The sequence below is a fragment of the Aquarana catesbeiana genome, linkage group LG09 (genome assembly GCF_042186555.1).
Source record: "Aquarana catesbeiana isolate 2022-GZ linkage group LG09, ASM4218655v1, whole genome shotgun sequence".
NCBI lineage: Eukaryota > Metazoa > Chordata > Amphibia > Anura > Ranidae > Aquarana > Aquarana catesbeiana.
The window spans coordinates 256,142,264-256,159,470 of NC_133332.1; the positions used below are offsets into that span (position 1 = coordinate 256,142,264).

The 17,207-nt window shown below is 43.4% G+C and overlaps 1 protein-coding gene across 10 annotated transcripts in view; it reads left to right on the forward strand.

The window, feature by feature from the left end:
* HUWE1 (HECT, UBA and WWE domain containing E3 ubiquitin protein ligase 1) overlaps positions 1–17,207 on the forward strand; it is a 233,851-nt gene that overhangs the window by 45,420 nt on the left and 171,224 nt on the right. For 9 of the 10 annotated variants that reach the window (XM_073600232.1, XM_073600238.1, XM_073600237.1 and 6 more), the window contains exons 2-3: positions 15,047–15,179; positions 16,261–16,333. In XM_073600232.1, the coding sequence (XP_073456333.1) occupies positions 16,289–16,333 (45 nt within the window). In that variant the 5' untranslated portion in view covers positions 15,047–15,179; positions 16,261–16,288. The remainder of the gene's footprint in view (positions 1–15,046; positions 15,180–16,260; positions 16,334–17,207) is intronic. The other variant, XM_073600233.1, reaches the window with a different exon arrangement.

Genomic DNA, 17,207 nt, shown 5'->3' on the forward strand with positions numbered 1-17,207 from the left:
CTGCTAGCGGCCGAGAAAGGGTTAAAACCACCGCAAAGCGCCTCTGCAGAGGCGCTTTGCCGGCGGTATAGCCGCGCCGTCCCATTGATTTCAATGGGCAGGAGCGGTATACACTCCGCTCCTTCACCGCTCTGGAGATGCTGCTGGCAGGACTTTTTTTACCGTCCTGCCAGTGCATTGCTCCAGTGTGAAAGCCCTCGGGGCTTTCACACTGGAATTAAAGCAGCGGCTGTTTCCGGTCGGTTTGCAGGCGCTATTATTAGCGCAATAGCGCCTGCAAACCGCCCCAGTGTGAAAGGACCCTTAATAATCCGACACTGGCCTGTCCCACAGTCCAGTGGTACGGGCACACGAAGCACCGCTCGTTTCCGACATTCTAACTGTGGGCATCTGGCTGTGGCTTCACTGCCGGACTCACACTGCGCATACGTGAGCCACGCTGCGTGCTATGAATGGTCGGACAATCTTCTGGGACCTGTGACTTAAAGTTTGCAGGGAGGGAGGGGGGAAAGGTGAACTTCCTTCCGTCGCTGGGGAGGAAGTGGGAGCTGGGTGCCCATAAAACCTGGGTATCTGCTTCCACCCCCCCCCCCCCCAAAAAAAAATAAATGACATGCCAAACACACACACCACTTTTTTTTTTTTTTTTTTTTTTTTTTTTTTTTTTTTTTTTTCCATCTGTCATTAAGTCCTCTTGCACACTGCAGCTTTTTTTTTTTTTTTAACACACTGCAGAACAAGCGAGAATTTGCAACATTTCCGTGAACGCATATGCGTGAAAATGCATAAAAAATTAATTAAAAAAAATGTCTGAAAAAGTATATACTTAAACAGGAGTATCGATTGCAAGAGGCCTAAAGCAAACCTGTTGCCTTAAAATAAAAAGAAAACATCCATAGTATAGTGGGAAGCTCCAGAAGACAGTATGCATTTTCGTCATTTCTTGGGACCACAGAAAATGGGATCACTCTGATGCAGACAGTGGCCACCCCTTGTGATCACTGCACTCATTCCCTCACTAGATCGTTTTTATGATGGCTGCCTCGCTAAGTAAGGTATGAACAGGGATAGGACAGAGCCCCTAGGGAATTGATTGCTGGCATCCCAGTTCTCTGGGTGCAAGAAATAAAAACACACTTACAGGTGTGTGGAAATGCCAACTATAAGGCCTCATGCACACTGGACGTTTTTACGGCAGCTGTTTTTGGCTTCAGATGTTTTTTTTTCTACAGTCAATAAACTCCCCATCATGTTATCCTATGTGTCCATGCACACATAGGCTGTTATCAGAAGTTTTTGGCTGGGGCGCTTTTTGGTTTTAAAAAAAACCCCAAACTAGTGAGTTCTGAGAGGAAGTTTTCAACTTTAAAAAAATGTCAAATGCTGATAAACACGGAGTGCTCAAAAAGGCGGCTCACCAGTGATTTTTGACGTTTTTGATCCATTGAAAGAATTTAGCTTTGGCGTTTTTTTTTTTTTTTTTTCACAGAAAAAAAAAAAAAAATGTGGAAAAAAACGCTGTTGTTGCTAAAATGTTGAAAAACTCACTGCAAAGTGCATGAGGCCTGTTATGTAAGCTTCTTTGTTTTGTTTTTTTTTTTTGTTTTTTTTTTTCTACAGTCTTCTGTTTACAAGTTACTTAAGGCTCGGTTCACACGGGGGTGACTTGTCAGGCGACCTAGCCGCCTGACAAGTCGCCTCCCGTTCTGTACAATGGAACCGTTCTGATCGGAGCGACACAAGTCACTCCGACTTAGAAGAAAGGTTCCTGTACTACTTTGGGGGCGACTTGCATAGACTTCTATACAGAAGTCGTCTTGCAAGTCGTGCCGCCTCTGGTGTGAACTGAGGCTAAGGGTAAAAACATTTTAGCTTGCTTTGTGCTTCACGTTTGGATGTTTGGATGCGTCCTTTTAAACCATTAAAAAAAAAAAAAAAAAAACAACCCTTGAAGCTCCCTTTGTAACCTGAAAATGGGTTTATAATGCACACTCTTCGCATGGATGTTGAATAGGTGCTTCTGAATTGGCATACAGCTTATGAGTCATAGTGGCAACCCCCATTAGAAAGGCCTTCAGCTTGATACCAGATTCCATGCTAGTTTTAGTCAGCAGCTACAAAAAGTATAGCTGCTGACTTTAAGCAGCCATCCACCTGTCCCACGGTCCAGCGATGGAGGTGCGTGGAGCCCCGCTCCTCTCCCTTTCTCGCGGCACCGTCTTTGGAACTGTGGGCACCTGGCCGTGACAGCTTGCAGCTTCATGCCCGGGCTCACGCTACACATGCACGAGTCACGCTGCGCTCTCCGAGTGGACAGGCAATCTTCTGGGACCTGTGACATGTCCCAGTAGATTGCCTAGAGGGAGGGGCCACCTAAGGGGAGAGGAGGAGTTGCCTAGGCAGCCTGAAGACTGAATGAGGAAGTGAGACAGGAAGTCCCTGTCTAAAGTAGATACCCACTCCACCCCCCACCCCCGAGCGAGGAGTATTTAAAGCAGAAGATCTATTTTTGGGTGGAACTCCGCTTTAAAAGGTTGCTAATGTTACATAATAAAAATAAGCAAACAGCATAGTAAAATGCCTTTTTATAATGTTTACCAGTACTTAGTCCCTTGCAGCTGACCTTCGCTGTCTTGCAGAGCTGCTGGAACCTTCAACCGCCAACACTTTTGGGTGTGGAGATACCCGTGTCTTCCCCAGATGTGTGCTGTGATCTCAACTGTAATATCCACGTCATCTCCCCCACCACTGTAATCTCTACCATCTCCCCCACCACTGTAATATCCACGTCATCTCCCCCACCGCTGTAATCTCTACCATCTCCCCCACCACTGTAATATCCACGCCATCTCTCCTATGATTGTCTGCGCCGCTCACCTAGGCTGTCGCTGCTCCGGAGCTAGGCCGCAGCCACAGCCTTTACCAGCGCCAAGGCAGCAGAGCGCTCCGCAGATCACGTGTGTGCCGATCTGAACAGGCTGAACCGTTCGGATCACGGATCAGTGACGATCCGTTGCACCCCTAGTCACAGGTGTAGCCAATTCTTTTCCAAAGTCCTTTCAATAGGTAAATTGAGATCCTGTGTGTCTGGTCTAGTTTTTTAATTGCAAAATATCAGGAATCTGTATCTGTAAGGTACAACAATATGTCATGTGGTAGTGTTGTGGCTTTTGTTAACCATGGAAATAGGGCTGCAACTAACCATTATTTTCATAATCGATTAATCGGTTAATAACCTTAAAAAAAAAAAAAAAAAAAGTGTGGTGTATAATTTAGTTAATATGTAAAGTTTAAAAAAAGGCAATTTATTCTTAAATATCTCTCTGCAGTGGTAAATATAAATAACCAACTATATGAATAGGGAGCAAAATAACTAATCCACTCTGAGAATAACAGACAGAAGAGATATACTGTATATATTATTAAAGGGTGAATCTGGTAAATCTCATCAGACTCAGAGATCACATTTTTTTTTTATTTAAAAAAAAAAAAAGTCATTTTAAGAACATTCGTTTGATTTTCTAATCGTTAGTGGGGTCAAATCGACATTTTCAACCACAGTGACGGGAAAATTTGTAAATTGAAAATTCCTTTTGACCAAGAAGTTTACTGACAGTGTATGTGAAATTAAATTCATTTTAAAAACAAGTGAAAATTTCAAACAACATTCTTTCATTCAGCGAATGTACAAAGATTTTTCATCTGAATATTCTTGCCCAAAAATTGATCCGTGTGACCAGCAGTTTGCTTTTTGCTGTGCGTTTTGATTTTTGTGCACATGATTTTGCTGAGATTTGCATTTTTTTTTTTGGGCCAGTTTGTTGTTGGGCAGATTAAAAAAACACAAATTGCTGCAAAAACGCATTACATGCTTTTCTGCAGCTTCTCCATTGAAGTATATTGAACCAAAAAAAGCACTGTTTTCCGTTAACCCCTTCCCGCCGACCGAACGCATATATGCGTACTCGGCTTTCCGGGGTTATACCGGGATGATGCCCGCAGCTGCAGGCATCATCCCGGTACCGTTGTTTTCAGCGGGCGATCGGCTACCCGAGTATAACAACCGATGCGGCTAAAAGCCGCTCGGTTGTTATACCGGAGGAGCGGGAGGGGACATCCCCCCCCTCCCGCCGCTGTTACCGGGCCTCCCGTGCGATCGGGAGGCCCGGTGTCCGTTCGGCTGCCTTCGACGGCTGGGGGCGGACTGGAACGAAGCTGCGAGCGGCTTCGTTCCAGCCTTCTTCTTGTAAATGCGGAAGCGACGTCATGACGTCACTTCCCGTTTACTCGGCTGCCAATGGCGCCGAATTTAAAAAAGTACACAGTATTCAGAATCGCCGTTTTCGGCGATCTAAATACTTTGAAGTGTAAAGGAGGGATGGGGGGTCTTTTAGACCCCCGATCCCTCCATAAAGAGTACCTGTCACCACATATTACTGTCACAAGGGATGTTTACATTGCTTGTGACAGCAATAAAAGTAAAAAAAAAAATTTTTAAAGTGCCCCTGTCCCCGCGAGCTCGCGCAGCGAAGAAAACGCATACGGAAGTCGCGCCCGCATATGTAAACGGTGTTCAAACCACACATGTGAGGTATCGCCGCGATCGTCAGAGCGAGAGCAATAATTCTAGCCCTAGACCTCCTCTGTAGCTCAAACCTGGTAAACGTAAAAAATTTTTAAATCGTCGCCTATGGAAATTCAAAGGTACCGTAGTTCGTCGCCATTCCACGAGTGCGTGCGATTATAAAGGGTGACATGTTTGGTATCTATTTACTCGGCGTAACATCATCTTTCACATTATACAAAAAAATTGGGGTAACTTTACTGTTTGGATTTTTTAAAATACATGAAAGTGTCACTTTTCCAAAAATTTGCGTTTAAAACACCGCTGCACAAATACCGTGTGATAAAAAATATTGCAACAATCGCCATTTTATTCTCTAGATTCTCTGCTAAAAAAATATATATAATGTTTGGGGGTTCTAAGTCATTTTCTAGCAAAAAATACGGATTTTAACTTGTAAACACCAAATTTCAAAAATAGGCTTAGTCATGAAAGGGTTAAAAAAAAGTCCCTGACCCTTTCCAAATACGCAGTGGAAAAAAGCATAGATGTGAACGTGTCCTAGTGGACACCATGTAAATGAACTCTAGTGCGTTTCTGCAAAAAGCACCAAAAAACACATAGATGTGAACCAGGTTTAAGGCGTTTAGTAACTTAATGGGGTTAAAAAACTAAAATTGGCCCTTTTTATAGTACAAAAAAAATCAGATAATCGCTACTGTAAGGGGTTCATTTTGTGAAAGTAATATTTACAGTAGGGATTATTCATTTTGTACTATAAAGGGCTCATTTTTAGTGTTTTTTTTGTTTTTTTTACCCCATTATGTTACTGGCCGATTAATCTATTATGAAAATAGTAATCGATTAATTTCATAATCAATTAGTTGTCTATTAATCGATTAGTTATTTCAGCCCTACATGGAAACTACCCAAGCAACTCTGTTAAAACATCATTGAAAAAGTCAGTGGATTGATGCAAGATGTTGAAGCCTCTTCATATACCTTGTAATACAGTAATGGTACATGTAAATCCAAAACTTTATTTTGGATAGGGTATGGAAGGGTTAAACTGTCCTCAGTTGGTAAATTTCCCTTCTGTCATTTGGGAGATTTCCCTTTTGCTTTCTGTCATGTAGACTCAACAGAGAATATCTTTCCAATATAAAGGAAATTCCCTCTTAGTTGTCACATGAACAAGTGTCCCCATTGGAGAATTTCCTCTCTTCCTGTTCTGGTAGCAGCTCAAAATGTTTAAATTTTACTCTTGCTTTCATTCCTTGCTACGTTGGTGTTCAGGACAATTATAGAAAGCACACCCCTAACGGGCACACAGGCGGCTATCCAAACCTGACTGGGTACTAAACCCTCACTAATGTATTCAAATCTAAAAATAAAAGCTTTTTATATTTAGATATAAGCTCGCCATAAACAGCATATTTTAGCTGGTTACTAAAGAACCTGGCAAAGGTTTTGCTTATTTTTTTATTTCCTGACTTGCCAGACTTTTTCAATCGAAGGAGCTGTGCGGAAAATTGTCAGATGACCAACGGCTGCGTCCAATTGGATGCAGTCACTTTTTGAGTATTTTTGACAGCAGATGTGACCAGCTGTCAATATACAATAGCAGCAACAAAGCCTTTGTCCTTCTGCACTCTATAGCATGGATAGGGGAGTCTGTTGGACTGTGTTCCTTCACCCTGTAGGCTGCACGAAAAACATTTAAGTGTATGTGACCAGCTATACTTTTGAAAATGCCAAAAGATTTTGGCACAGTAAAAAGACAACTGAGGGAGACCTCCAAGACACCTATTACAACTCTGAGTGCTAGTTCACACCAGATGCAGTTCTGTGCGCTTTTTTCTGCACTAAAAATGCTTGCATAGTGTTTTCCATGTATTCCAATGGCTCTAGTTCACCTCATTGCAGTCAGTTCCAGTCAGTTTCTGCAGCTGGTGTGTACTAGAGCTATTGGAATACATAGAAAACACTGTGCATACATTTTTAGTGCAGAAAAAAAGCGCCCAGAACTGCATCTGTTGTCAACTGGCCCTGAAGGTATTACAAGTCTGAGATTGAAGAGACTTTGCATGTAAGTGTTGACCAGGTGCTTCACTAATTGACACTTCATGGTAGAATGGCAAAAAGAAAGCTAACGTTAAAGTGGTTCTAAACCTCTAATAACTTTTTTTTTTTTTTTTTTTTTTGTTACTTTGTTGGAAAGTTTACAACAGTCAAATCACAACCTGGCTTGATATCTAATAGAAATTAAATGAAAGTATAACTAATGGCAAAACTTTTTTTATTTCAGTTTTGTATAGTGGAAATGGATTGGAACACCCGTCAAAGTCTTATTGCTGTCTGTGCCCCCCGTTAAGGCAATTCACCATCTTTGTCCTGTTTACCATTATCATTAAAAGTAAAAACAAAAAAAAACAAATTTTGGGTTGTCATCTGAAAAGTAATAGCAGGGAAATCTTCCAATAGGTACGCTAGTTCTGGTGACCTGGAGGTCCCCAAGGAATTCCCTTTTAATTTGCAGAGATTTTCTCTCACTTCCTGTTTGGCTATGGGACAGGAAGTGAAGGCAAATATCCACAACGGGACACAGATGGCAAAAAAAAAAATATGACGGGTTATAACCCTCCCCTGTTATATTAAAAATGGGAAAACATTCTTTGCCTATAGTCCTACTTAAAAATTCAACAGTTGGGACAACATTTTAATAGGGTATAAGCATGTGACCAAGAAAGATATATTGTGTGATACAAAGCTCCGTATTCAATAAAAAAATAAATAAAAATAATTTTCAAGCAGAACATACAGTTCCTATGACTGAGGAAGTAGAGCAAACCGGACATTGTGCCCTGTAGACATGTGTCTATAATAAGTCAAGATCTATTTACAAAGAGGAGAACAAACCTTGTCTTCGCAATATATATTAGTAGAAACATTAGGAGCAAGGTTCAGTTCAATTTCTGGAATGGCATTCTAGGAAACATACCAAAGAGAAGCATCAAGGCTGACCCAAGGATCTTGTACCTGTTCAAAGATACTGTTAATCTCGCCGCAAAATGTTCCTTTATTTTAGCCTCGTTTGGTCGGTTCGAGTGTCCGCTTACAATCTGATGCAAATAAATATCTGGCTGTGGTAGGAACATAGAGCTGTAACCTCCTGGCTAGTCCCACATGATTGCCCAGCCAGTAGGGCTGGGGAAAAAAATCGAGTTGAGAGGTCAAATCGATTCATTCTGCGAGGCCGGACGCCGCAGACTAGACCGAAGCTGCGGCCTCGTCTAAAAACAAAACTCGATTCGAATTGTGAATGGAGGTTTTTTTTTTTTTGTTTTTTTTGGCGAAAATCGCCCAGCTCGACCGGCTAGTCAGTGGGGCTCACGCATGCGACGTGTGTGCCCAGTTGTAAAGCCACAGCCGGGTGCCCACAGTGACAATGTCGACCCCGCTCATCTCCCCTTCCTCTCTGTGGTGCCGACATTGTCACTGTGGGTGCCCGGCTGTGGCTTCACAGCTGGGCACGCACTGTGCATGTGTGAGCTGCGCTGTGACTGGCAGGGCAATCACCTGGGACATGTGACGTGTCCCATATGAGAGGGAGGGGGGTAGAGTTGAACTTGCGTTGCCCCAGGAGGAAGTGGAACCCTCTAATGCAGGGATATGCAATTAGCTGACCTCCAGCTGTTGCAGAACTAAAAGTCCCATGAGGCATAGCAAGACTAACAGCCACAAGCATGACACCCAGAGGCATGATGGGACTTGTAGTTTTGCAACAGCTGGAGGTCCAGTAATTGCATATCCCTGCTCTAAAAAGAGGGTGTCCACTCACCCCCCCCAAAAAATAACATGCCAAATGTGGCATGTCAGGGTGTCGCCTTCCCTTAAAGCAGAAGTTCCATTTTTGGAACCATTTAAGCATATTTTCTAATAGCAGAGACCCTGGAGAATAAAATAGTGGTGGTTCAAATTTGTCACACGATATTATCACAATGGTTTATTGGGCACAAATTGTTGATCATCCAGAACCTTGCTCTCTGCATTCCAGGCGGTTCATTCCATTACTTTTAATGGGGATTCCTGCCCAGATGATCACTGGGATACCTCAAACATGATGATTAAAAATGAGCTACCATCTCCTTTTTAGAGAGACGGGCTGCAGTGATATGCCCAGTAACTGTAGAATAAGGATAGAAATGGTAAAGTCCGACCAGTCTTAGTATTATGCACTCAGACACAATATAACCCCATAAAATGAAAGTGTTTAAAGAATGTTTGTTGATACTGCTTCAGGTGTATGTGAACCCCCAACAGTGAATGTCTCTTTATTTGCTCCCTTTGATTTATAAAATATGCCATTTGGAAACATTTTGCAAAACATTGCTTGTTCTTGTCAAATTCAGAACTGTCACGTGTCCCTTGCATCCTTCCTTTCCTCAAAGAACCCTCCTTGTTCTTATCGAGGACTGTAGAATGATTGGCTTTTATGTCAGTGAGACCTGAGTGTCAGAGTGGTTGAGTTGTTTAGCAAAAGACACCGGGCAGGACTCGCTGTCCTCTGCGAGATTTTGCACGGGCGCCATATTGGAATCAGACGTGTGCTTTTCCTGATGATGTGGATGTTGGCTTTCAAGAATGTGCTTTTATGGGGCAGTTACCATAGGACAGGGGAGCATCCATATAGGATATGGCCATATAGCTGCTGGAGCCTTTTGAATTGTGTTCCTTCGGTGATCCCATAGATTTTGATGACCACTGCTATACAGTATGTTAAAAGAACATTCATGTGTCTATATTATGCTTTGAGGAATGAGATCTACAATCGGTGTTTGGAGAATGTACAATTCATGATATAGAATATACAATAAGACTCGGTTCACACTACCGCGACTTGGGATCCGACTTGTAAGCCCTCAAGTCGCCCCAAGTCGCCCCAGAAAGAGATTCACATTACAGTGCATGGGAGCGTCTTAATAGACACTACTGAAGTCGCTCCGACTTCAGAGCGTACTCCCTGTACTACTTGGATCCGACTTTGATCCGACTTCAGCCTATTGACTATCATTGAAGTCGGATCGCCGTCTCGCATGATCCGACTTCGGCATGCGACTTGTGCTCAAATGATCTTGAGGGGAACTCCACGCCAAATTTTAAATAAAAATCCGGCATGGGTTCCCCCTCCAGGGGCATACCAGGCTCTTGGGTCTGGTATGGACCTTGAGGAGAACCCCCTACGCCGAAAAAACGGCGTGGGGGGTCCCCCCCAATCCATACCAGACCCTTATCCGAGCACGCAGCCCGGCCGGACAGGAATGGGGGTGGGGACGAGCGAGCGCCCCCCCCCCCCCTCCTGAACCGTACCAGGCCGCATGCCCTCAACATGGGGGGTTTGGTGCCTTGGGGGAGGGGGGCGCGCTGCGGCCCCCCCACCCCAAAGCACCTTGTCCCCATGTTGATGAGGACAAGGGCCTCTTCCCGACAACCCTGGCCGTTGGTTGTCGGGGTCTGCGGGCGGGGGGCTTATCGGAATCTGGGAGCCCCCTTTAATAAGGGGGCCCCCAGATCCTGGCCCCCCCACCCTATGTGAATAGGTATGGGGTACATGGTACCCCTACCCATTCACCTAGGGAAAAAAGCGTCAATAAAAAACACAGTACACAGGTATTTAAAATAATTTATTAGGCAGCTCCGGGATCTTCTTCCGACTCCGGGGGTCTCTCCGGCGTCTTCTCCCGGTGTCCGCATCTTCTGCCGGCTCCACCGCTATCTTCTGGCGCTCTTTTGCCAGCGGTGGTCCGGACCTCTGGATCATCTTCTTCCCTCTTCTCTTCCAGAGATGTTGACACGACGCTCTCCCCAGCCAGAATGGTTTCTGTGCGCTCTGCAAGGGACTTATATAGGCGGTGACCCCGCCCCCTTATGCCGTCACAGTCCCTGGGCATGCTGGGTCTGTGACGTTTTAGGAGGCGTGGTCACCGGGTGATGACCACGCCCCCTTATGACGGCACAGCCCCAGCATGCCCTGGGACAGTGACCTCATAAGGGGGCGGGGTCACCGCCTATATAAGTCTGTTGCGGAGCGTTCAGAGACCATTCCAGCTGGAGAGAGCGTCGTGTCAACATCTCTGGAAGAAAAGAAGAAGGCAGAAGTCCGGACCACCGCTAGCAATTGAGCTGCAGAAGATAGCGGAGGAGCCGGCAGAAGATGCGGACACCGGGAGGAGACGGCGAAGAGACCCCAGAAGTCGGAAGAGGACCCCCGAAGTCGGAAGAAGATCCCGGAGCTGCCTAATAAATTATTTTAAAAAACCTGTGTACTGTTTGTTTTATTGACGCTTTTTTCCCCTAGGTGAATGGGTAGGGGTACCATGTACCCCATACTCATTCACATAGGGTGGGGGGCCGGGATCTGGGGGCCCCCTTATTAAAGGGGGCTCCCAGATTCCGATAAGCCCCCCGCCCGCAGACCCCGACAACCAACGGCCAGGGTTGTCGGGAAGAGGCCCTTGTCCTCATCAACATGGGGACAAGGTGCTTTGGGGTGGGGGGGCCGCAGCGCGCCCCCCTCCCCCAAGGCACCAAACCCCCCATGTTGAGGGCATGCGGCCTGGTACGGTTCAGGAGGGGGGGGCGCTCGCTCGTCCCCACCCCCATTCCTGTCCGGCCGGGCTGCGTGCTCGGATAAGGGTCTGGTATGGATTGGGGGGACCCCCCACGCCGTCCTTTCGGCGTAGGGGGGTTCCCCTCAAGATCCATACCGGACCCAAGGGCCTGGTATGCCCCTGGGGGGGAACCCATGCCGGATTTTTATTTAAAATTTGGCGCGGAGTTCCCCCTAAAGATTCATACCAAACACAGTGGCGGGGATCCAAGTCGGATCCCCGTTCATTGAAAGTCGGATCCACAAGTCGTGTTGAAGTCGGGTTAAAGTCGCGTTGCAAAGTCGCGTTGAAGTCGTGTTGCCCCTGTGTGAATCGAGCCTGAGGGTGTGGCTCCTAAAGAAGTGAACTCCTTTTCCTGAAAGGTTGGGCCTGTACGCCTTATTACTGCAAGACAAATTATATACGTGAATTTATTGCTTTTAATCATATTTTGTACTTAACGGTTTTTATCTGTATGGTGGAAAAATTGATTATTTTATAATTTTGTGTGGTATTTCTCGGTGGCACAAAGTCCCGTCCATGGTCTCCTTGCCTCGTCTGGCACTTAAAAAGGGAGATGTTTTTTGTTGTATTGATATACGTATGAAGAGAAGGCGCTCGCTTAAGGAACACGGAAATAATATATGTGTTGATGAAAACCAAACTTCACACATTTTTCTAAAGGAAAAATGCCTGAAGCTCTTCAATACACATGTAAAATGCTTAAAAATGTGCTTCTAAACTGTTCGTATGTGTGCCTGAAAATCACTCCTCCTAGTTCCTCCCGCTTTCCTTCCCAAATCTAATTTGAATATAAATGTACAGAATGCTTTGGCCTCGTACACTGCTGCTGGTAAACGGACGTTTTAGGAGCAGTTGGGTGTTTTGTTTTTTGTACTGCACCTGAACTCTCCTCTGTTATCTCATCTGTCCATGTACAGTCCTTTAGGCCCGGTTCACACTGATGTGAGTTAATAACGAATGCAATGCGCCAAACACATTTAAATTCGCATGTCATCCTTAAAGTCATTGTTTTCAATGACGGTTATTCACATACATGCGTTGCAATTCCTCTACGAATGCGATGCAAAAAAGGGTCTTGTGCGAGTTTACTGCGTTGCGAATTTAGTCTCCATAGACATCAATGTAAATCGTTCTTGAATCGCATTGATGGTTCACATATGTGCAAATTCCACTAAACTACTCTCCACAAAAACCGGGTAGTACACAGGAAGTTGTGGTGGGTTTTTTTTTTTTTTATGATTCCATTGGTTTGGAATATCAATAACAGCTATGTCCAACTCCTGAAATTCGCAGTAAATTTGTGCACCTCACACAGGACAAAAAAGGAACAAATTCACAGCAAAGCAGTGTGAACAGAGCTTCACAGTCGTTTAGAGGCATTTTTAGTTTAGAGGCATTTTTGGAACGCAAAAAAAATGCGTTCAGAAGCTGTATTTACAGGCATTTCAAGCACCAAACGCGGTAACTCACATTTAGATGTTTAAAATTTTTGGCTATTTAAAAAAAAAAAAATATATATATATATATGAGAGAGATCTCTATTTATTAATATAATTTCTAAACGCAAGAAAACCCTTCGGTGATGTACCTTATTAGTGTAGAGCGAGAATTGACTTGCTCCGCTCAATGCGTACTACAATACCCATAGGGCTGAATGTGTAGTCGGTGAGAATTAAAGGGGAGCTATGCTCACTTAAAGAATGAATGTGGCCAGCCTTACACAGGAAGCCTGAGAATAGCAGAAATTTGAGAGATGAAACAAAGGGAAAGATGGCATTCTATTTATGTTTAGATATATTGCATTTAATTAATCAAAAATGTGAATTTGGTGTCACTTTGATATTAACCATCAGTGGACTTTCTTCAGTGCTTCATAAAACATCAATAAAGTTGGGGGTGAGCAGCGTTATTTGCAGGATTATACTGGGATCACAGTCTATTGCAGGCCCAAGAGATACGCCATAACTTTTTTTTTTTTTTTCAACAGAATAGCATAAAGAATGGATTTACAATAATAGTAATAAAAAAAAAAAAAAAGCTGGAGTTGGTTTTAACCGGTTCAATACCGGGCATTTTCACCCCCTTCCTTCCCAGACCAATTTTTAGTTTTCAGCGCTGTCGCACTTTAAACGACAATTGCGTGGTCGTGCGACGTTGTACCCAAACAAAATTGACGTCCTTTTTTCCCCCCACAAATAGAGCTTTCTTTTGGTGGTATTTGATCACCTCTGCGGTTTTTATTTTTTGCGCTATAAAAGAAGAGCGACAATTTTGAAAACACTATTTTTTACTTTTTGCTATAATAAATATCCCAATTTTTTTTTTAGAAAACAAATTTTTTCCTCAGTTTCGGCCGATACGTATTCTTCTACATATTTTTGGTAAAAAAAATCGCAATAAGCGTATATTGATTGGTTTGCGCAAGAGTTATAGCATCTATAAAATATGGGATAGATTTATGGCATTTTTTTAAAAAAAAATATTTTTTTTCTTTTTTTTTTTTTTACTAGTAATAGCGGCGATTGCATTTTTTTTTTTTTTTGTGACATTATAGCGGACACATCGGACACTTTTTTGACACATTTTTGGGACCATTCACATTTATTCAGCGATCAATGCTATAAAATTGCATTGATTACTGTGTAAATGTGACAGGCAGTGAAGGGGTTAAATGTGTTTCCTAGGGAATGCTTCTATCTGTAGGGGGCGTGGACGTACAAGGGGAGGAGACCGATCAGTGTTCCTCCGTTCTGGGAACACAGATCGCTCTCCTCTGAGCTGACAGGACGTGGATCTCTGTGTTTACACACAGAGATCCACGGTCCGGCCTGGTTAACGGGCAATCGCGGATTCCCGGCGGACTTCGCGGCCGCCGGGCACACGCACTGGTCCCGAGCGGCGCACGCCCGCGCCCCCTAGGCGGCCGGGAACCCGAGGCCGTCATATGACGTCCACCCAGGATGGAAGATCCCATCTGTGGGCGTCATTTGACTATAGGCGGGTAGGGAAGTGGTTAACCGCTTCAATACCGGGCACTTTCACCCCCTTCCTGCCCAGGCCAATTTTCAGCGCTGTAACACATTGAATGAAAATTGCGCGGTCGTGCTACACTGTACACATGACATTTTTATCATTTTTGTCCCACAAATAGTTTTCTTTTGGTGGTATTTGATCACCACTGGGTTTTTTGTTTTTTGCTGAACAAATGAAAAAAGACGAAAGTTTTTTCTTTTGTTTTTGTTCAAAAATTGTACACGTTTTCTCTGTCACTGACGAGCCCTGATAGGTACTAATATGCAGCACTAATGGGTGCTGACAGGCATCACAGGTGGGTACTGGTGGGGCTGCACTGATAATCATTGCACTGATAATCAGTGCAGATCCCCCCCAACCCCACGCCCTGTCAGCGTGAATAGAGGAAAGACGGTAACCTGCACTTTCTAGTAATTCTGTGATTGGACACAGCTGATCACATGGTAAAGAGCCCATGTCATAGGCTCTTCACCATGTTTGGAGATGCGGTCTGACGGAGCAGCACTGATCAACATGCTGTACGCCTCTGGAGGCGGGCACGATTGGCTTGTTCTGTTGGACGTCGTATGAAGTCCGTTCAGGACCGAAGAGCCACCGCCCGGCCCTCATTTTGCTATAGGCTGGGCAGGGTTTGGTTAAGAAAACCCATATAAAGAATGAATTCTAAGCTGGTAATGTTTTTTCTACTTACTTTTGAGCAGCAATGGTGTTTTAATGAGATTTTTTTTTTTTTTTTTTTTTTTTTTTTTTTTTTTACCCCCCTCTGTTTTTCTAGTTGTTGCATCCTGAGTGTATCTTCCTGCAGAGTCCCTGGTTCCTTGAGTTTTCTGGACGACACTTGCAGCCTTGCAGCAGTCTTTCAATGCAGTTTTCTTCTCCTTTCTCGTGCCCTGCTGGATCCAGCTAGAGTAGGTTTCATTTGGGTTTTACCTCCTACATTGTTGCAGTTTAATCTTACAAAAGGCTAATGGTAATTATGGAATTGTTATTATTATTATTTTTTTTTTTTTTATCCATATGCCTAGGGCTGCTTTCACGCTGATCAGTTTTTCAATGCATGACCATTTAAACCTCTGGAGCTCTTTACACTGGCCAGTTGCAGTACTGTTGTGTTTTTAAAAGTCCTGCATGCTGCATTTTTGGTGGTAAAAGAACAGCACCAAAAACACATCCCCATTGAAATGAATGGGAAACCGTGTCAAACACACCTGAGGTTGTGTTTTTGGAGTCCTTTTTTCACAGGTGCAAAATGCAGCAAAAATGCATTTGTTTTTACCGCGGTTTTGCAACGGAGCAGTGTGAAAGCAGCCTAAATAGAACTCCAGACAAGAATGTATTCCCAGGATGTCAGTTATATGGCCTTTTATATCCCTCCCACTCCTATAGATAAAGGTATACTCTTTTTATGCATGTACTTCTGGTGACTACTTTGTTGCTGAAAGTTACAGATTAGAGCTGCACGATTAATCGTTAAGAATCGTTATCGCCCACCCCCGGGATCTTGACAAAGTATTTTCCCAATTTTCTTTTTTTCTATGCAGAGAATTCTCTGCTCAGCTGAAGCCACAGCAGTCAAAAGAATCAACATTTTCAGCTGGGGAACTAAGTATAAACATTGTAACAATTTGTCCTTTAGATCAAAGGAATACACTTCAGTATGTAAATGAGGGAAGCTTCACCACTTAAACATTAACACCTTTTTCTTACATTTGCTGGTTTCAAGTTAATCATTTTTTGCTAGAAAATTACTTCTATAATGTTTTTTTTTTTTTGTTCTTTTTGTTTTTTGTTTTTTTTCTATAATGTGAAAGATGTTACACCGTGAGAATTGTGATTCTCATTTTGGCCAGAATCGTGCAGCTCTAAAATATGTATGTAGTTTTTTTTTTTTTTTTTTTTTTTTTGTTTGTTTTTTAATCCATTTTGTTAACATGTATGTTGAATGCCATCGTTTTCAGTTCCAAATATTTTTTTTTCTCTGCTGTGCAGCTGAAGGAATAAAAAAAAAAATCTGAAAATGAAGGTGGACAGGACAAAGCTGAAGAAGACGCCAACAGAGGCAGTGAGTATTTGTGAAAATATATAATTTTTCCTTTAATTATTTAGCCTTCCTGTGGTGTTGTAAGAGAGTACATGTTAGGTACACTTAAGCCCTACCACCTACCATATTGGGGACCTGTGTTAATAGGTTTTTCTTCATGTCCATTTTCATACGGGTCCATGGAAATGCAAAACTTGCTTGAAGGAGGTCAAAAGAAGGTCATATGCAACTGTCAATGGTTTCTGAATATTAGCCTATCCAAAATGATGCCATCAACACAGGCCCTACAACTGTGCATATATTAAATGCACAGCACACCGTGTAGTGCAATGTGGCAGACATAAACTACACTGTAACACATGATTTTTATATCACTATAGTGTAAATTCTAACTTTGCTTGCCTCACTACTAACTGGCCAGCACAGTTCTTGTACTAATGGGTCCTACATAACCTAATCTTCCACTAGAGTAAACTAGCATATTTAGCTTTGTAGGTACATGTTCTAAGGCTGTCGTCCCTATTTTTCCTTCTCTACTTGTGAGAGAGATGCCATCGTGGAATAAGCCTGTACATTTTAGGTGCACCAACTCTTGATATGCACATCTTGCTCTAGGTCAGTGGCTGTAAAATGATTGGATAAGGGTGAATGTTATAGAACGTACACCTAGTTCATTGGGTGAGCATTGCCTTAGACAATGGATCACAATGCTTTGGGTCGGGGGTCCTGCATTCTCATAGGATATTCGTGAGAGAAGGAAAACTCCTCCTGCTAACCTTAACCAGACACGCATAAACGTCACACGACTGCTCTAACTGCTGATGAGAAAAGGTATTTAGCAGTTTATATTCGGGGTCGACCGATTATCGGTGCGGCCGATATTCACTTTTTTTTT